The sequence below is a fragment of the Pectinophora gossypiella genome, chromosome 7, assembly GCF_024362695.1.
Source record: "Pectinophora gossypiella chromosome 7, ilPecGoss1.1, whole genome shotgun sequence".
Taxonomy (NCBI): domain Eukaryota; kingdom Metazoa; phylum Arthropoda; class Insecta; order Lepidoptera; family Gelechiidae; genus Pectinophora; species Pectinophora gossypiella.
Window position 1 is genome coordinate 10,736,358 of NC_065410.1, and position 22,166 is coordinate 10,758,523.

The following is a 22,166-nucleotide window of genomic DNA, read 5'->3' on the forward strand; positions in this document are numbered from 1 at the left end:
TTTACACAGTGAGGCACAATTTTTCGTCACAGCAAGCTCCAATGCAGACTTTGTCGATGTCATGTATTATTTTGTATACCTAGATGCTTTTTAGTTTATAGTTTCAATTGTAAGTAGTCATTTTGGCTGTCTAGCTAGCTAGATATTCTGTGATGTAGTTGTGATGTTCTTAATATTAAACAACGGACTGAACCTGGCTATCGCTTTAAGTTGATCATTTTGCCTGTATGTAAGTCAATTAATAATGTTCGCATTGTATTATTTCCTCAATTGCTATTTAAACACATCAAGCCATGTATACTTAACTATAAAGTTCATAATATAAACAGCACAGTCATTTACATATATTATTATTATCATATCATTATGTTATATAGTAGGTACCACAGCCCACACATAACATTTAAGTAATTTAGGTATCTAGTACATATTTTTGCAATAAGCGTTATCACAAGTATAATTTAATGTTCCATTAGATATTTGTCCGTATTTAATTGTAAATTCATTATTAAAATCTTTCTTCAGTGTTAATTGTAATAAAAGTCATAAAAGTATCTTACGATATGTACCTAAGATATGTTGAATTATCTAAATTGAAAAAATAAAATTATCGATATCACAGATTATGGAATGTTCGTTTTCAATTTTCCTCAATCTCATATCAACTCTACACCATTTTACAACTCTACACATAGTTATAAAAATATTTATCGATTAATTAATATACGTACCTACTTAATAACTAATTAAAACAATTTGTCATGATTCGTTAAAATGTCATTCATAAAAATGTGATATAAAAATACTTCTTTATTTTAATTGTCACTTGGCTCATAAATACAATCCTTTATATATTCCGTTCTAAAAAAATATTCTCAGCTTTAACCTGTTTAATATACTCAGCCCAGATCAATACTGGAGATTCTTATAACTTTAGGATTGGTATAGATCTATGTTAGGAAGCTACTATCTACAAGCTTTGTAAACTCTGATGGCTAAAATGAAGATTAGAGCAATCTGTAACAACCCTATCCAAATTAACAGTGCCCAGATATCTTGGAGATAATTTTGCGGGAGTCCTAAGTAATCGAGGTATCTACCTGGAATTTTGAACATGCAATATGCTGCATTGCAAGTTAACTTGTCGCGGCCAAAGCCGTATACAGTTTGTAGAAGTGCATCGAAGCCATATCGGAAGTAGGAAATGGTGGCGAACGGACGGAGGTAGATTGGCATTTCATGGTACGGGATGAAGAACTCGGAGAACATCAACATTGGTATGTTTGCTGCTGGAATTACGAATAACCCGAGCTGAAAGTAAAATAAAGCAGATAAATGCGATTTTTCTTAGTGTAGGCATGACACCAACGTGTTTATATTCATCAGCTCATTCCCACGTTTGTCAGCACCTCAGCGCACTTTTATCCTTTTAATCGAATAAAATCGACAAGCTCGCTCAGCGTGCTGACAGATGTGGTTTGACCCCAAGACTCCCAGAGCCACAAGTAATCAGAAGACAACTTGCAGCCATTCTTGACACGAAGTTTTTCGATGAATATAATAAACCGTTTGATGACTAACAAGTTGTCACGTTCATCTTGTGCACCTAAAGCTGATAACATCTAAAAATCCTGTGTTTTCATAATGAAGACTCGTTAGTTTCTGCTTAGCACGAGTCATTTACTAATAGATAAAAACAAAGTAATAGTCGGAAAAGCGATCGGAACGAAACGGGTAATCTATTTATTTTTACACTGGTAACACTAACCTTGACACCACATGCGGCGCCCACGACCAATCCAAACGTCTGGGCGAGGATGGTGATCAGAATACAGATGACCCAGGCCAACCCCATCCGATGCAAGTCGAGTGGCTGTGACGTCAGATACCACGCCGGGAATATAAATACTGTCGCGCAGAGTAACTGAAAATTACAAAAAATAAGAAGTCTGACGCAGCAACCCATAAAGCCAAAACTAGCGCGGAGTTTTATTTCTTTAGTTTAGTATTATTATAGGTGATATTAGCGTGACACTTTACATTGTTAGCGTAAAGGACAATATTATAATATGCACTTATCGGCCTGTAATAGAAATAGCGCAATCAAAAGTATTCAAATATAGCTTGGAGCTCGGTGGCGCAGCGGTAAACGCGCTCGGTCTGCGATTGTTGAAGTTAAGCAACTTTCGCAAAGGCCGGTCATAGAACGGGTGACCACAAAAAAAAGTTTTCATCTCGAGCTCCTCCGTGCTTCGGAAGGCACGTTAAGCCGTTGGTCCCGGCTGCATTAGCAGTCGTTAATAACCATCCGCACTGGGTCCGCGTGATGGTTTAAGGCCCGATCTCCCTATCCATTCATAGGGAAGGCCCGTGCCCCAGCAGTGGGGACGTTAATGGGCTGATGATGATGAAATTTAGCTTAGCTTAGCTATAGTTTCTATTAGTTATAACAATAAAATCAGACAACAGCAAGACCTATAGGTCTAGGTCAAGACCTACTAGTCGTTAATGACATACCTAAATCTATTCGTTCAGACCTTGAGTAGGCATTTTTTTACATTTATATTCTAGTTATTGAAAACTGTAGCTACTTGTAAGTGTAGGTACTTTTATACTAATTAAAACACATAATAACGGGTTCTTACCGCGTTTAAATCACGAATATGAGACTCCCGACTTTTATACTATTTTCTACAAGCAGGGTTTCGTACAGTAACTGATCCGGCTCGAAGGCGCACTCACCTGTATAGGTAGATCAACCAGTATTTTGGATATGCAATAGGTTGTCAACCAGTACCATCTGTTGAGGTGTTCTTGAAGAACTACCGTGGCTTCTACTGGGACTGAAACAATAGAGGAACATTTTAGCATTTAGCTTAAGTTGTAGAGCGGCAATACACGCTAGGTTTTGTCGTCTAGTACCTACCTAGGTACTACCTAGATACCTATCAGATAAGATAAGATAAGATTCTTTATTTGCCATAAATGCAGTGTGACAGATGTTACAAAAAAATATAGTTTACCGTGCATTTAGATTACATAAATCATGCAAAATTTATAAAATTTAAAATATAAAAGTGTAAATACAAAGGTCCTATTATGAAATTAGCTGTTGTACAGATTTAAATAAATGTCATTAAATTAATTCACATTCACCAAATTCAAATTAATAAAAGTCAATAAAAGTTATAGAAAACTAATAAAATAAAAATAGAAGTATAACAAAATTATTTTTCATTCAAAAACGTTAAGTCAAAGTTCAAATAATAAAACATAATAAAACAAAGTGCAAACACGATGCGGGTAGAAATCTCTCAATTATTTTTCATAAGTACTTAGATATTCTTGCACTGAGTAGAAACACTTTTCCGTTAGCCACGTGGACAGTGCGCGTTGTTAAATTGTTAAATTGGAGTGATTTTAAAGACTCTGGCAGATTATTAAAAATTCTAACGGACATGACATGGCTGTTTCTACTCATAAGCTCAGTTCTCATTTTTGGTAATATCAATCTTTCCGGATGTCATGTCAGGCAGGATGATTCCACTATCAAAAGGACTTAATACTTACTTAGGACGTATATTTGTTTGAAGTAAATGAATCTGCCTCCCTGACTTCTTACGACCTCTGTGGTCCAGTGGTTGAGCGTTGCACTCACGATCCGGAGCACCCGGTTTCGAATCCCGGTGGGGACAAATCACAAAAATCACTTTGTGATCCCTAGTTTGGTTAGGACAAGTAAGACGATCCGTGCCTCGGAAGGCACGTTAAGCCCTTGGTCCCGGTTACTAGTTATGGTGTAAATACGTACTTAGTCGTTAGATGAGTTATATCAGGGGCCTTTGGCGGCACAGTAGCAACCCTGACACCAGGGTTGATGAGGTTGGTAATCCACCTGACAACCCACACGATAGAAGAAGACTCCTTAGGGAAATACCTAGGTAAGTAGATTGCTGAAATTCCAAAGTATGACCTTTATATTGAGCTTTAAAAGAAAAAAAAACTACTTACAAGTATGAATAGTAGGCATTGCGTTTGAGAAGAAAAGGAAGAGCAAGAAGAAGAAGATGCAGCCGGTGTTGGACATGATGCGGTCGGCTTGCGTGCCCGCACCGTTGTACAGCGCGCCCAGCAACAGCGCCACCAACAAGTGCGCTGCTAGACGTATCTGTGGTACATGGCCAAATGTTTATAAATAAGTACGATTACGTAGGACGTCACTGTGGCCCTGTGTATAAAAGGTACAGTTACAAATAAATGTTGCAGTTATATTTGCAAATTTAATTATTTTAGTCTATTTGGGTTCAGTAGTTAAAGTCCAATCTGTGAGACACTATTTATTAATTAATAAAATTCGCGCACACGCATCCGATATATAAAAAACAATACCACAGAGAGAGAGATAGAGCACAGACAAAATATATGGCCGCGCACAGCGCATAGACAAAAGATGTTAAGGTTCTGGTGAAACAAACCATAAAGTAGAGCAAATGTTATCTAAGAGTTTACACACACTGACATGACATAATTATAAAATAAAGGATATGCGCGGCGGAAATAACTACCTACTGGCGAAAACGACAGGGCAGGGTGCCTCTGGTCGCCCTGAGGGGACGGTCCAAAGAGGTGTCACTCACTATATTATATAATTAATTAATTTTCCCTTTGCGGCAATATACCTACACATTTCACACAGGCACTGAAATAACATTAAACGTAAAAGTACTTAACATTAACTTTTATATGATCAACAAAAATAAATTTATTGTTAGTTCATGTTAGTGGAGAAAGGGACAAAAGAATAATAAAACCTATTTAAAGTATTTAAATAATGTAAATCATAAAAAAATATATATTAAGTGCAATTTGCAACCATTCCTTCAGTGATTTCGGATGTGACTTATTATGTAGGTGTACGTAATAGACCCTGCAAAATGATAGATCAGGGGCCTGTTTAATAAAAATTACAATGACAATTTGATGTACATTGCGCAGTGTGTGATCACGAATATTGTGCAGTTTCATATTAGCTACGTAATGAACACCAAATTGTCGTTGTAATTTACAATTGTAAGTTTTATGAATCAGGCCCCTGGTACTATATATAGATATTTCAGTATCCGTGTCAGTAATCAAAGGGATACAATATGTGATATTGAATGTAACTTAGTTATAATACTTACCGAACGATAATGATTAATCGTGATTAACACACGCAAGTAGCAACAATGTCAATAAGTTTATCTTCTACTGGCGACTGATTAATTGGTGCAATAAATAACTACCAGCTGAGGTTGATTAGGAATATGTGGGTAGTTTATTTTTTGTCTTTAGGTATCAAATGGGACAAAATAAATAGGGTTATAGTAATGTACCTGTTAGGTATCCGTATGAAAACTAAGAGCGTTTTCATTATTAAGTATTAGGTACCATATAAGATTAGATAAGATAAAATAGGTATTGTTCTCGGGTGCCGACTGTTTTGTCTAGATTTCCTAGGCTACCTTTAATCGCCGCTTACAAGGCAGCCACGACTATTTAAGTACTTAAAACTAGGCTATGGCTTTCTGATGATTTAGCAGGTACTTAAGTACCTACCTGAGTTAAATGCACATCTCTGAGGGCTCCTAAGCATGCTCTCCAAAGCAAAGCGCGGAGTTGCTGGCAAACGTTGGCTGTGTACCCAATTTGATAAGTAGAACGGCGGGAACTGAGAAGAGCTTCTGCTTCGTTGGACCATTCTAGAAAAAAAGGTTTTTTTATTAAACTCTGGCGAAAACAGTCCGTGAGAAATCTTCCATATGTCTACAAGGGCGGTGGATCACCTTATACTATTGATTAGCTTTCGACAATAATCGGTCAGTCGATCCAATCTTTGCTCCCGTTAGAATACCTACTGATCCACTTCAGTTCAGAATAAAATTAAGTAAAAGTTCTTTAAACTTTCTTGTTTTCTTAGCCTATATATATATATATTGTCCCGCTGCTGGGCAAAGGCCTTTCCTTCATCCTTCCACCCTTCAAGGTTTTCAACAAACTGTCACCAATCTGTCCGTACATCAAGATCTTCGCGCCATTTTTTTCGGGTCTACCTCGTTTCCGATACTCACTCTCAGGTACCCACTGAGAGTCAATTAACAATATTATCAAGTGAAAACAGTTACCTTTACCAGTTTTATCCTGGACGTCAGTCTTGGCGATTCTCTTCATTTCGTAAGCGTAGCTCGCGGCTTCACTTTCTAACATCGATAGGTTCCCCGCGTGTTCGCAAGTCGCGATTTCTAACACTGTAACAAATGCAGACCAGTCATGATGCCAATAAACAAAACTTTAATTCAAGTTGCTTTCCCAGTTCTGAATGCATGAATCTAAAAGAATCGATTGATAAATTGCGCAGAGTTTACCATCACAATTGCACGTATGAGATTTAAGTACTTCGAGAATGTTAAAATAGGGATAGGTAAGCTACCTACGCGCTCTTACAGATTGAATGGCGGTGAGTAATCATAATATCGGTAAAATGATTGTCACTTTTTCTAGCGTAAAGTATTTTATTACTGGATAAAGTCCTGTTTCCTATTTTTCCTCTTTCCTTCCGTCCTTTCTTATCCCGAGCGAACTAGGACAGGAATTTTTATTCACCAAAGTTTATCTACTTCAATAAAAATCTTGTAGTGTTTTAAATACTACTTAAAGTAAGTTTTTTTTTAAACATAGATGGACTAAAAATCCCACAAAACCAATTCCTCGGTTTGTCTGTGGGAGTGGAGTTCGCTTAAAATCATTAACTATCATTAATTATGTTTTAAAATACGGTTAACTTATAACTAACAGATCTTTTGCATAAGATGTTTGAATAAAGATTTTACAGAATTTATTTCTATTGCACTCCTAACGTATGTCGACCGGCAGCATGTTGTATAGATACGATACTTACAATAGTCAGCCATGTTGTAATACTGTGGGCAAGCGAAACCAGCTTTAGCCAGAGAGTCGGGAATGCTAGCGACGGCGCCGGCGTAGAGCGTCCTGCCATTGGCTAGCAGGATGACGTCATCAGCTGACGCGAACAGCTTGGAGGATGGCTGGTGGATGACGCAGGCAATAGTCCTCCCGCTAGCTGCTACGGTGCGGAGCGCACGCGCCACCGACATAGATGACACGGAGTCTAGACCACTGGGGAGGATATAATTAACACTTTCAAGGACAGAACGTTTAATGACGTTCCGATTCCAAGATGTCATACTATTATGAACCATCAATGACCCAATGGTCTCTGCCCGTGAAAGCGTTAACATTTTCAGTAACCACTGACCATTCGGCCTCCGTGGTCCAGTGGTTGAGCGTTGAGCTCACGATCCGAATGTCCCGGGTTTGAATCCCGGTGGGGACAAATCATAAAAATCACTTTGTGATCCCTAGTCCCCTCATTACAGGCTGATCACCTGATTGTCCAGAAGTAAGATGATCCGTGCTTCGGAAAGCACGTTAAGCCGTTGGTCCCGATAATTACTTACTGATGTAAGTACGTAGTCGTTACATGAGTCATGTCAGGGGCCTGTAGCGGCTCCGTAATAACCCTGACATCAGGGTTGGTGGGGTTGGTAATCCATCTCACACTCCACACGATAGAAGAAGATTCGCCTTTTATTCGTCACTTAGAATTGGGATTCCGCCAGTAGATGTACTGTCTTTGAAATACATAGATACAAAAACTCATCCCGGGATCTCTAACGGGGTGGGCAGAGCCACAGGTAAGATGAATAATTAAGGTGTATCTATCCGGAGAGGACCGGGCGTTTTGATTTTGTTAAAGATTCCGTTATGCTTTATTCAGTTTTGGTTTGTTAATGATTTTCCAAGTAATAAATAAATAAACAAAAGCCCAATACATACAGAGACGGTACCGCGAGAGTTGCGTCTCTATGATATATGATATTTTATATGAAACCGCTCCATTCTGTGTAAACGCGTGCATAAAAATTCGAAAAAAATCCGGCTCGAAACTCTTCCAATGCCACCTCTGTAGGTCATTGGTATAAAATATGGGAACAACATAAAAATAAGGAGAGCATGACAGCTCTGTCAGTCTTACCTGGTGGGTTCATCAAGCAGCATGATGGTAGGGTCAGTAAGCAACTCGCAGGCGATGGTCAGCCTCTTCCGCTCCCCGCCTGACAGTCTGCCCGCCCTCGTGTGCAGCACTTCATGTATGCCCAGCTGTTGGGATACTGAATCGATCTGAAGACAATAAATTGTCATTGAAGCTGTAACAACAGACGAGTTGCACATGTGCCTGTTTCGACCCTAGGCACATTGGCAATTAAAACCTCGGTCCTCAGGTTGAATGGAATTAATTTGTTAATGTATTTTTCATTTGTAAGTATTTAATAAAAGTATCATGTACTTACGGCATGAATCCGCTCTCGCCTGGTCACGTTGGGCAGCTTGAGTGCAGCGGCAAACTGCAGAGTCTCTTGCGCAGTCAGCGCGTCGATCAACGTCGCGTGTTGTGCCACCAGCACCGCGTTACGACCGCACCCCAGCAGGCATCCTGTTACGCCAGTCTTTCTGTAAGCATTTGTACGACAATTGTTAGTCCAAGGTCCTCGTTTGGAATCTGGGAGATTTGTCAAAATTGTATAACAATATTTTGTTTATTTTTAAAAAGAACGTCTAGGGCCCTGTGCCGAGGTTTTTCTTGCAGCTTCTTTTTCTCGGCTATAGATACATGTTGAGAGAAGCTGCAGTGGTTTTAGGTAGATGAAACGTTCGTTATGTAATAAATTACGATTCAAAGTGTAACCATATTACCTACTGAATAAAGATATTTTTGAATTTGATTCATCTAAAACTAAAATGCAACTGTATATACCGGCTGATTATAGATACAGAGAAATTGAGGAGCAATAAGTTAGCGTGTGGTATGAGCATGTGATGAAAAGGGATGAAAGGCATAGGTAAGTAATACCTGTTATTAAGGATAGTGATGTCTTTGAATATAGATATAGGGGCAAGACTCACTCCAAGAAAGTGAATTGATTGCGTGAAGTAAGGATATGTATACTGAGATGTCAACTGACGGCGATGAACGATGGAAGAATAAGTACTTACACGATATTATTAGAAAGAAAGAAAAAACATTTATTTCCAACCTAGAGTGGCAAGAGGATAAATGCTGGAGGATAATGACGATAGAAAGTGGATCTTACTTTCTCCCAGCCAATATCTTGAGGAGTGTGGTCTTGCCGGCGCCCGAGGGTCCGAGGATGAAGGTGAGGCGGCCAGGTCTGAGCGCTCCCGACGCTCCCGTGAGGATCACCTGCCCGCCGCTAAGATCCTTCTTGCCCCAACATAACCCTGGCAAACACAGACAGAGGAAGGTTAATAAAAACTTATTTCATTCTTACAAGTCATTGACATCTTATAAACGAATAGACTCACATCCGCCAAGGAGTTTTTCTAGAGAAGCGTCTGATTCATGTTGTAAATACGTATAAATAAGTTCGTGCCCTCAAATTACCAAAGCCAACCTACCTGAAAAATAAAAGTGCTTCCATACGTTATAATTTACCATACTATATCTAAGTACCTATTTAAATTGCGTGTAAATGTGTTAGGACTCCGATAACTCTTAAATTACTTAGTTACTAAGTACCTACTCAGATTATTTTTTTAATCTCTTGCTTACCAAACAATTGGTTTGGTTGTTCTAAGTTTTTATAGTAGTTATTTGATCCAAGTTAAAATACTTAAGTGTAAAATATTTTATCTGCGCATGTGTTAATATTTAAACTCAGCATTCGTTACGATGTCACTTACACCCCGTGGAATTACGTACAGGTAGCACAAGTAGGTATGGGTGTTAGTGACATCGTAACTAAAACTTTGAGGGATGATTCAGATCATGATTCTGTGTTGTTCAGTTCCGTACTTTTGCGATGGAAAATTCCACTTGATATCAACTCAGAATCATGGTCTGAATCATCCCTCAAACTTTTCGTTACGATGTCACTAACACCCTGTATACTTATGTAAGTACCTTCTATTCAATTTAAACACACGGAATGCTTTCGGCTGCTTATATACCCGGACATATTATAAAATCCAACTGCTACCTTTTTAAGATGACTATTATTCGTCTCCTATCGTGTAGACTGTCTTTCGTGTTTCGTGTCTTTGTTATCGTGTTGTCTGTCAAGTCTTTCTATTTATAATGCAGTCTGTAAAAGTTTCATATGTATTGCTGTATGTGTACCTACCTAAACAAATAAATAAATAATAATGACTGTGAGGTGGATAACCAACCGCAGCAACCCTGGTATCAGGGTCACTACTGAGCCGCCACAGGCCCCTGACAGCTCATGTAACGACTACGTACTTACATCAGTGAATGGAAACCGGTACCTTCCTAACTAACTATCATGACCATTATTATGGCCTTGGCGTCATAATATGACGATCAGTGATGACCTGATATTTCATCTATACCATTATATTCAAATTCAAATATGTTTATATCAGACATTAACACATCCATAGGGTTAGCATGGCAGAAAACTTAATAGCTAGTGTTAGCTTAATCTAAATATATAAAAAGAAAAAATGTTGTATGAAAATATCTAAACTGCATAAGTTAGATGCTTAGGTGCTCCCACACACACAAAGAACTCTCTTTTATAACACGCCACGCGGACGAAGTCGCGGGAAAAAGCTAGTAATTTATAAATAAGAGGGTTTCGGCAATATATGACCATGATATATAAGCCTTTGTCCAGTGCTTAAAAATTAACTCTGGGCACGGGCTGCTACAATTTTCAGAAGGCTGTTTCCACTGCGGCGCACCCTGTACATAAAGGATGCTACTCTCTTTCTTATAATGACAGCTATTATAGTCCATCATAATCCATCCTAGGACTTCGTTACTATTGCTTGATGGCTCTGCCAACTACATTAGCGCTTCGGTTGGTAATTGGTATATTAATGGTTTCAATTGTTTAGCCTAGGTAGATTATACGATATGAAGTGTGATAGCAAAGTTACCAGCTGCATATAACAATCGCATCGTAAGCAATGAGAGAATGTATTGGTCTATTGTTTTATCTCTATGGAATTTATCAAGCCCATATTTTTTCTTTTCTTTTGAGTCGCTAATGATGCAGCTTACAGCTTACATCCCATTTGGATTCATCCACAGGACAAGATGTAAGTACATCCATTGCAAGATGAATGAAGTTCTTAAGTATCTATACGCCACCGAACTTCCTGTCAGACGTAGTAGTTGTTAAGTGGACTATCCCAATAAATACATTTTACTTTTTAGTTACTTACTTATATAATTTTGGTAATAAAAATTAACATCATCATAAGTTGTTAATGGGTAAGATGGTGTTCACAATTTATATTATATGTCGCAGTGATAAAGTGCATTGAATGACGCCTACAAAAGCCCCCACCTTAAAAAAATGTTAATGGTTTTCTTTAAAATATTCTTCGATGCTAATTTTTCGAAATCATATTGAGCCTAGTAAGAATAATGTCCCGTAACATCTATATAACTAGTTATAACAGCATCTTGTCATAATTGCTTTGTTAACTTACGTAATTATTGTAAACAATGGAACCGCTATCATTAATTCATTATGCAGTTATATCGGAAGTTGAGAAATACTTATTAAGTATCCGCATATACTTTTTTCTATACTTACTTAGTTTATATTGTAAAATGATGATTACTGATTGCTGCATTTCTCTACTTATAAGTATTTGGATAGGGACTTCGTTTCGTTTAGATCTCTCCAGATATATACTTAACTAACTCTGCCCACTTCATTAATGAAAGTATAGAACAGGTCTAGTTCAGAACAAAGTTTCTTAGACGTTACATACAAGATATGTTTAAAAGTGAACTTGTAATATAAATATTTATTTATTTATTTTTATAAATAAGACAACTACGTGCACATATCACATTGTATTCCGATATCTATCTACTTATAAGTACCTACATTTATAATTAAGAATATAAATATTCGCAAGTCAAGTCATAGGAAGCAAGTCATATAGTTCTACAAATGTAGGTATATTGATTCGATGGGTGACATAATTATGACCAGTCCATCGTCCAACGTATTACTTAGTAAGACCCTCTCTGTCAGTTTTTCAACATGCCCTGGACGCTAAGCACCTGGGCGTGTTCTGTTCATTCGGTCTGGTACACCAGCATTGAAGCAATTTTAATTTTATAATGTTTCACTGATATCTCATTGAATTGGTTTTGTCCTTTCATATAAGTACTCATATTTACATTATAACACAATATGCTTTGTCATTGTGTAGATAATGTATGTAGTTCAGATACAAATAGGTAAGTACAAAGTGCTATCACTTAAATTCGTAATCTTTACACTCAACGTATAAATAAACTGTGAAGTATAGTCAATGACGACAAACAACAGGGATAAAAAATAAAATGCGACTGAAATGTTACATTATTCGTATTAAATGAGTGTTTACTGATAGCCCTCAAATCACTTTTATAAAAATAATAGAGGTACCTACTTAATGCGGTTCTGAGCTGGACATTGTAAACGTATACAATGACAATAGGTGCTGTGCAAGATAGCAAATCTTTGTAGAATTTTACCTCTTTTATACAGTTTTTATTCCTTTATTTTCTTTGTTTTTGATAATGACTTTTATTTATTTATTTATTTTCATGGACTTTTGTCTTCTTGTAAAAATATATTGCTGCTTGCACGAGAACCGTTTTATTATTGGTAGATCGCCAATAGGTGCAATAAGTAAGTAATTCACACAAGGAAGAGGTGATACCGGGAAAGTTCTGAGCCGATTTTTTTTTATAATATCCAAGTTTGTATGTCACTGTAATCCTCTGTGATCGACTTGCTTATCCAAGGTTCGTTCTACGGTGCAGGACTTGCACTATTGGGCTATTAATATATCTTACCTACGACACAGATCATGTTATAATATTAACGTACCTAAGGTCTTTCGGTCGACAGTTTTCCCAAACAGTCGGCTCGACCATTATCACTTTGGTTGGTATGATACAGTTCACTGCCTATCACGTTGGTCTAACAGAAAGCTCGGTAAGGTGCGTGTGCTAAATCTACCGCAATTAGGAAAACGTCCCGAGCTTATGTTATGTACGTGTTCACATAGAAATCAGCCGACGTGGTTTCCGCTTCCCGGCCTGCAATGTTCACTTGTGTGATTTACTATAATTCTGAGTACCTACTTTAATCTTGTAAAAATTAAAAATACATAAACAAGTAAATTCCATTCAATTACAATTGTAACAACACACATATTAATAAAAACAAATTTTAAAATAAGAATAAAAAAATATAAATGAAAAATGTCCTCCAGCTCACCACATCGAGGCAAAGTCCCCAGAATACTGGCCACGTTGCCCCTCTGCACCGCCAAACTGGGCAAAATAACTGCCAGCTCTAGGGTCGGAAGTTGCCTCGATGGGGCGAGCTGAAATCGTCTTTAAAAACTGACGACTAACCTACTACAATTACTATTATTATTATTTATTATTATTTTTTACTATAATTATCAGATATGTTGATGTCAATGTACTAAACCTAGAAGGACGTTTGACGACGCTTTGCGCTGCTCATGTCTGTTTATATCCTTTGTGTCTGATTAACTTATCATAATGATTAGGTTTAATGACATTCATTCTTTTATTTTGGATTCTATAACCTATAGTCTGAAGGACGAATTGAAATATGCTAATTACATACATACATGATGCCATGACAAACAAGTACCTATCATGTATCTATCCTTATTGATCGACAAAGCCATAAGTCGTCAATGTTAAAATATCGTCACCCCGGATATTCGTCCTAAATTGTATATATGATGTTAAAAGTGAAAAGTCAGCGAACTTTATATCTACTTACCTATTTATTTCATAAGGTTACGTTTGAATAGAGTCATCATCATTATCAGCCTTACGACACCCACTGCTGGGCATAGGCCTCCCCCAAGGATCTCCACGACGATCGGTCCTGCGCTGCTCGCATCCAGCGGCTTCCCGCGACCTTCACCAGATCGTCAGTCCACCTTGTCGGGCCTACCCACTGAACGTCGTCCACACGTGGTCGCCATTCGAGAACCTTTCCGCCCCAGCGGCCATCGGTTTTAGCGGTGGTCGATTGAATAGAGTAAGTGGCACAAATTATATTAATTGCAACCTAGTGTTTAAAATGATAATTTTTTTTCAAGACTTGCTGATTGATTTCTTTACAATGTCAAATGATTATAATTTTATTTCTTATCTTTAAATTATTTTTCGAGAAACTGTTGAGATAGTTAACAATACTTCTGTTTATTACTTAACAATTTCTTATATAGCTGTCTGTTTCGAATAATTACCTAGTTAGTACCTGGTTTTGTCTATACTATTTTCGTTTCCTTCAGAATATAAAAGTGAGGTCTAAGCTTTAAGTAAATATTTTAACTGATTGACGAGACGGTCCAATCTCCACTTAGGGTCAGCGTATACCTACCTACTTACAGAGTATAAATAAAGTAATGATGTGATAACAATTTAAAATCACCTACATACGTAATTATAATATATTCATAATCGATTGTATGAAATTTTAGGTATACAGTAAGGTAGGTAGGTTGATGAGTGTCTAGGGGACTGTCCTGTTCTTCTTTTCGTGTCTGTTGCAAGGTGGATGATCAACCTCATCAACCCTGGTGACAGGGTTATTATTGAACCTTCAAAGGCCCCTGACATGGCTTCTGTAACGACTGTGTACTTACATCACTAAGTAGTAACTAGGACCAACGGCTTTTAATGCGCCTTACGAAACACGAAATGGTTATACTTATTTATTTACACTCCGCCAAAGCCCATAAAATCGTAATACGAGTATTAACATAACATTAAAATGTTCTTACCTTTTTCAACTATGTATATACACGTTTAAGAAGTTAAACACACGTTGGCCCCGATTCCTGCAGACACCTTCTAATTTTAAGTCATACCTGTTATTTTCTTATCCGGCGAAAAGGAAAGGGACGGATGATTGATAACTGTAAATTTTAAAATGAATTAATTACCTGGGCAAATAAAATAGGCATTTCGCTAGTATGCAATCCGATCGACGTGTGCTGTCAACTTAATTCCGTCGGGTTATTGGTCAATATATAAATTTGGGAGCGTTTTTAAAATTGTTTTTAAAATCCTGCTTAAAATTGACGTGTGTTCCATAAATTTTATGCCTGTCGATTATCCGTCCCTTTTCTTTTCGGCGGATAAGAAAATGACATAAAATTAGATGGTCTACAGGAATCAGTTTCAATAAGTAGATACATACATTATATGTATATAATGGCCCCGATTCCTGCAGACATCTCTTAATTTTACTTTAAGTTATACCTGTCATTTTCTTATCCGCCGAAAAGGAAAGGGACGGATGATTGACAGCTCTTAATTTTAGGAAGAATGAGTAAATAAATGAATAACCCGGGCGAATTTTTAGACGGTTGTTTTAGATTTGTGCTTAAAATTGACGTGTGTTCCATAAATTTTATGCTTGTCGATTACCCGTCCCTTTCCTTTTCGGCGGATAAGAAAATGACAGATATAACCTAAAATTAAATTAGATGGTATTTACAGGAATTAGCACCATTATACCTTCATCCACGTTCGTATAAACTGCCAAGCGTACAGCGCAGTAGGTATTATTTATTGGCAAGTGCAGTCACAATGCGAAACAAAATAATTTAAAAAACAATACATTTGCAGCTTCTAGACTTTACCAGAGTTATTACAAAACGAAGAATAAAGATAAACTAGGTTTAGGTATGTACCTAAAATAATAATCCGCGCCATGAAAAAGTTGGCGGATACTAATGAAAGTGATTAACAAGTCATAATAATTCTATGCAGAATCTGCGTCAATTGCGCCGCGGCCGCTGGACTTATTTCGTGACACGAATTTTAAATCTTGTCTAACTTTTAGTCTACGCTTTGTCTATACTTTATTTATATTTCATCAGTGACTAAAATTACCCTAAACACTGAGTACATTACACGATGTTCAAAAGTTAGACTCATTTTAAATTATGTACATAACAATTGTTTTTCCGCTTTCCGACGGCCCTAAGCCTTCTATTTCATTATCTCATCGTAATTGAAATTGAACACATTACTTCAGATAATTTCATTGTATGAAGAATATATACACATCCTATTGTTACATTTGTGACGTAAACTGTGTGATAAACAGAAACAATAAATATGGACAAAATTTTGAATGCGGTTGTCAGTAGGGTATTAAAAGATACGAAATGACCTCTTTGTATCTACTGCGATAAACATATAATTATAAATGTTTCTTTATGTCTATAGGTATAATACAAAAATGGAAATCCGTTAGTGCGACATAATACCTATAAAGTTGTTCTTCTAAAAGTTGCATAGTTATTTTGATTTTTACTAGGTTAACTCGAATTGTATTTTAATTTCATTAATATAATATTTACACAAGGAAGTTTCGTGTGAATAAATATCAAACAAATTAGAAAATATTTTGTAGTAAGTACACTTAATGTAAACAACGCACTAAGCATAGACCCTCAAGTCAACACATAACAAATTGTGTTAGAATAAATATTCTAAGCACATACTACTTACAATTTCGGTTTGCATTATAAAAAAGTTCAAGTTACGTATGCATTTAACGATCAAAAAATAAATTTGTACCTACCACACCTTTCAATCCCCACTTTAAAAGTAAAAAAATAAAAATCAAACATATCACAAATCGTTATGTAAAATTGACGATTCAAAGTGTAACTATGTTACCTATTGAATAAAGATATTTTAGAATTTTGAATTAAAGATAATCATACCAGATGCTTTGCTGGCTGTATATCCCAGGGTCAAGAACACAGTAGCACCCTCAGGGTTCTTCTCCATTCCACCAATTTCTATGTCCATTGTTTACGTTTAGTGTCACGACTTGCGTTGCCGGCGAGTAGTGTGCGCACGTTGATATTATGCGCGCACGCTTAAACGACTGACCAACCAGTCGCAGCTCTACATCCACTATCAGTGTATACGCGTTTGTAAATAGGCATTTTAGTTATCTATTAACTAACATTTTGAGTAGGAACGGAAGAGGTAATACTCGAAATATAGTATTTTGAGTATTCGTTCTTTATCCAAATAAATTAGATTTGTTTTTTGCTGTATGTAGAGTTGCAGAAACCAGGTCATCAAAACCATCAACTTGCTGCCAATAGTTTTGGTTCCTACCTAACGTGACGAACTGACAGATGATGGGTTGGTAACCTACCATTATAGAAATCAATATTTATGTTAAAAGTAAAGTCGAGCTGCCACGAGGCTAGTTGATAGAACGCTTGTCTATCACTTTGAGGTCGCAGGTTCAAATCCAGCACAGCCCTAAACCAATGATTGTCGAATTTGTTTTCGAATTCATGTTGGGATCATAAATGATTATCACGCGCACAGCGGTGAAGGAAAACATCGTAAGGAAACCCACATTCCTGAGAAATGCATTTTCGGAGGTAAGTATGTGACCTAACCTGTATTGGGCTTGCTGGAGAATCAGACAGGCAGTCACTTCTGTAAAAAACCGGACCTGTCAAAACTTCAGGTTAGGTAAGCGGAACCTGTGAAAAACGAGATAATGCTAGGGAGAATATGTTATAAGTATAGAAATTAACATGTCAGAGTCAAAGGCTATTAGAACAATACCCAATAGATAACATGTGTTACTGCGTAATGTTATCTGATAATATTATGGTTTTGAATGATCATAGAGGTAAGTACCTATTATGATAATTGCATAATTTAAATGCTGCCAGGACAAGTTTCTAAATTAACACAGAATATTTATAATTAATTATGCGTAAAATTACTTTTAGTAAAGGAAAACATTATGATAAGATAATATATCAGAAATTCTTACCTTCGACTATGATGTAACAGCTACGAACCAATTATTTTTTTATAAAAATAAATAAATAAGACACTATTTGTTATCTCCCAGAATGTTTATATATACTTACTCATTTAATTTTTATTTTCTAAAAAACAAGTTCTATTTTCAAATAGCATCTTCAGAACCAATTAAAGGCTTTCATAAATTACATTAAGTTAACTGAGTATCCATCATCATTCTTTTAAAAGCCACGCTCCTGTCGGTGTAGCATTCTCAACAAATTCTTGTCTATCAAAGGCCAAATCTTTCCCTTTCTTATAAGGCTGTTTACATACCGTTGGTATGTCGTTGGTTAACGATGTCATCGGTGGACGATGATGACGTCGACGTCGTCGACACGATCGTCGCTTTAATTTTCGCCTACCTCTTTAATTTGTTCCATGTAAGTTCTTCTTGGTGATTCCCTTCCTGTCTTTCCTTTTTCTTTTATTTAATATTAGGTAAGTATAATAACTAGCTTCATAGCAAAACCATGAAAATAATTCTCGCAGTATTCTATATGTATTACATTGGCCTCAGTAAAGTAATCTTATATTGACCTAGTACCTACGTACCAGTAGTAGTAGTACCGTAACTCAAACTATTGAACGCCGACTACTTATTGTATACCGAGACTTATATTACTACATCTCATAACAAGTTTTATTTTTACACCTTTCTAATACGTTCAACAACGTAACATTGTTTTAAGTTTACGCGGTTATTATCATCTTGTTTTTTAGAAAATAAAAATTAAATGAGTAAGTATATATAAACATTCTGGGAGATAACGAGTTTTTACCAGTCATCCCGTGACAATGGCACTTGTAACAGTGTCGAAATATCGGGAGTCTCATATTTCCCTGATTTAAACGCGGTAAGAATCCGGTATTATGTGTTTTAATTATAATAAGTTTACAATTGATTTACTCTTTTGTCTTTGCAAAATCAATATTAAATTGTGTATCTTAATTGTTATTCAATTAATAGACATATAATTCTTCATTTGAAGTTAGTCTGCGTTTGTAGAACACAAATAGATAAGTAACTTTATATAAATACATCGCTTTTATTGTACCTGCTCATGATATCACAACACTATTTGTGATTCTTAGACAAAAATTAAATCGTGGTTACCCGAATACCTACTCTTTAGCCATAGACACGTCTAGCCTATTAGCTCGGAAAAGCAATCACAACATTTCCCGGCCAACCCTCTAGACAGCATCGGGATGCCTCTCTCTCTTGTATAGACCTCTCCGTATCTTTATCTTATCGTATTCTGAGGTTTGTTCTCAAGCATATTATTGTCTTTTTATTTTTCTCGGCACTCCCAATTTTTTCGACCAAATAGTGGAAGAGACTGAAGTAGTGAATCGAGGCTAAAGTATACATTCGCGCAGTTTTGGGAGTCTGGAACGTCTAATGTAGAGGTAGTTATAATGAACAGTATGATAACATGTGCAATAAAGCTTTTTCTATTGTATTGTAATATTAAGTAGGTATTCAATTCACTACTTGGCCAGACAAATAGGGTTCTGTTACATTATTACCTTTGAGAAGTTTGCCGTTAAGTAGTTTAGGTATTACTTCGAATAAATGATTAAGGTATTCACTTAACTTTGATTAGGCCATAAACATAAACTTAACTGAACCACAGAGGCCATTAAACCCCCCAATATGCATGGGATATTAATTATAATATAATCATCATACAAAATGTGCCGACATCAGTATTGTAGGCATACATGCACATCCGTGCTCGTAGAAGGTCAAAGGATATCGCAAATACGATAATAAATGAGTGGATATATTGACGTCCATCACACATCGGTCTAAAGAATCATTATGTGTTAATTTTATCGGTATTTCGCCACACCCCGGACACTTCATACAAACAAGCTCGTTTTACACAGACACTACACATTGACGTTATCAACAAGCGCAACTGTGTGTGTGTGTGTGTGACGACTGAGGGATGCCAATTACAATACGTAATTTAACCGTCATAACTTAGGTTTTGTACTACTTCAAAAACAAGCTTTTATAATAATCAATTAATATTTATTTATTTAGCACACAAATTTTAAATAATGAAGGTTCACCAAATATATAAATAGGTTACACTTGACTTAAAAAAATCACCGAACTGATTAATGGCATTCACATTATTTCTACAATAAGTACTGTTTTGATGAACACTCACCATGAAAAATAAATATCTACGAGAGCGGGCAATTACTATGATATCAAATATTCGAATCAAACGAAAAAACGTCGGCGTCCAATTTCAAAATTCGAACATATAAGTAAACTGATAAAAAAAAAAACAGTCCGCGCGAATCACGTTTAAACTGTGTTCTAGAGAGGGTGAAGTAAACCTAGATCAGAAGCTGGTGGGGAGTGGAGAGATGCCGTTCTGTACGTACTAATAATATTCCTTATTCTATGATTTTGCAAATGAAATGCTCACTTATTTTAATAATTTAAATTATAAAGTCTTGTGAGTCGTAATTAATTTGTAAAGTTGCTTTCATATAGATGGTCTTGACAGTGTAAAAAGTTTAATGTAAACTTACCTACTTACTCATGTTTTAAGATGACTGAAAACGACTGATAGGTACTGCATTTATCTGTAATGAGGGGCTTTCCAGGCGCTGTTTAGATTTAACGTGATAATTAGAAAGAAAGAAAGAAAGAAACGTTTATTATAAAGGGACACCACAGTTACAAATATAAAACAAATATATAATTTAAAACACGGAGTAACACACAACTTACAATCAAACAAAACACATAATAAAAACAACATACACGAGAAATACAAATAATTGAGTGTATGGACTGGTCAACGATGGTGGTGGTGTCCTTTATAAAAGGGCCTCACTCAGCATAAGCCGCGGCGCGAGCCACGACGCTGGTATTCTGTGGACCCTGCTAAGTGAGGCACGGAAGCCGTGTCTCCCACAAATACAACTTGAATGGATACGATTATTACCTATAATAGATGGCGATACGGCTCACCACCTATCTCGTTTGTCGAACAAAAAGCTCGGTGAGGTGTGGGTTAGTTCAACTTGCAATGGATGTATCCTACCCCAGTTGGGATATGTATGTATGTATTTCTTCACGCACCAACTGGCTCACGATTAAGGTCATAACTCAATTCCCGATGAGGACATTGTCGACTTATTACTGCTTTGTTGACGTTGCTTTGTTTAATATTAATATTTTATAAATGTGTTTCCGATTTATTTTAATGTGTTTTGTTATTATTGATATTTTTTATTAGCATCAAAATCGACATTTTTGTGTTAAACATTTGTATGCATATACACCAACCTGTGGAGGAGAATGCTGTGGGTGATGAGAGGAGGCAATTCGCCTAAATGTTTACTGTCTATTTATTTGTACTCTCTTGTGTAAGTGGGTTTTATTACGTGTTTTGATTGTAAGTTATGTGTTATTCGGTGTTTTGATTTTTTATCTGTTCTGTGGTGTCCCTTTATTATAAACGTTTCTTTCTTTCTTTCAGTGGGCAGTAGGTTACCTGCAAGCTGTCCGTCTGCATCTTCGGTTTTGTGGATGTTTATAACCGGTTACATGATAAGATTTACCTATTTTGTTTTTTGATTACCCCCTGTGTAGTATGTAGATAGAAAATAACATTCGGTATTTACCAGCTCATAAGGGATAACATTAATGTAAATAATATAAGTAGATACGTACCTACCTACTCACATGTTAGATAAGCGTTGAGGATTAACACTCTGTTTTCAAAATCAAGTATGTATTTTAGGTATTACTAAAAAGGCAACGCCATTCAAATTGTAGGTGACGGCTAAAGGAGTTGCATTCAAATAAGGCTTTAGGTTGAACTTACTAGTAAGTTTGTCGGTGACCGTGTATTCAATCTCGGTAAACACAACCAACTTGCCATCTTCAACACTTAGGTCATCTTTCACTGCTTCCACGTCCATTTTTGATATCACTTTTGTTTTCTACAGAACACCGGAAGGCCCAGTTCACTACGTCCTTATTATTTTATGCGCGGAATTGGAAAATTGACATGAGACTGCGTACGCGCCGACGGTGTGCACTGTAGACCGTACCGGTGCGCTGCGTCTGCGCCGCGCCGTAAGACTGGCCACAACACGC

At 36.6% G+C, this 22,166-nt stretch overlaps 1 protein-coding gene across 3 annotated transcripts; it reads right to left on the reverse strand.

Annotated features, from left to right (window-relative positions):
* Window positions 1-35: 35 nt before the first annotated feature.
* LOC126368403 (ATP-binding cassette sub-family G member 1-like) lies at window positions 36-22,166 on the reverse strand. Of its 3 annotated transcripts, none has more exons than XM_050012375.1 (11): window positions 21,892-22,166; window positions 9,213-9,360; window positions 8,412-8,571; window positions 8,096-8,241; window positions 6,938-7,176; window positions 6,171-6,287; window positions 5,599-5,741; window positions 4,012-4,168; window positions 2,743-2,843; window positions 1,769-1,924; window positions 36-1,311 (listed from the first exon to the last, which is right to left on the reverse strand). In XM_050012375.1, exons 1-11 carry the CDS (start codon window positions 21,986-21,988, stop codon window positions 967-969), a joined length of 1,809 nt encoding a protein of 602 aa, XP_049868332.1. In that variant the 5' UTR covers window positions 21,989-22,166; the 3' UTR covers window positions 36-966. The 3 variants fall into 3 exon arrangements, with proteins under 3 accessions (XP_049868332.1, XP_049868331.1, XP_049868333.1); XM_050012374.1 differs by having other exon boundaries at window positions 6,165-6,287; XM_050012376.1 differs by lacking the exon at window positions 21,892-22,166 and adding an exon at window positions 16,912-17,089 and having other exon boundaries at window positions 6,165-6,287.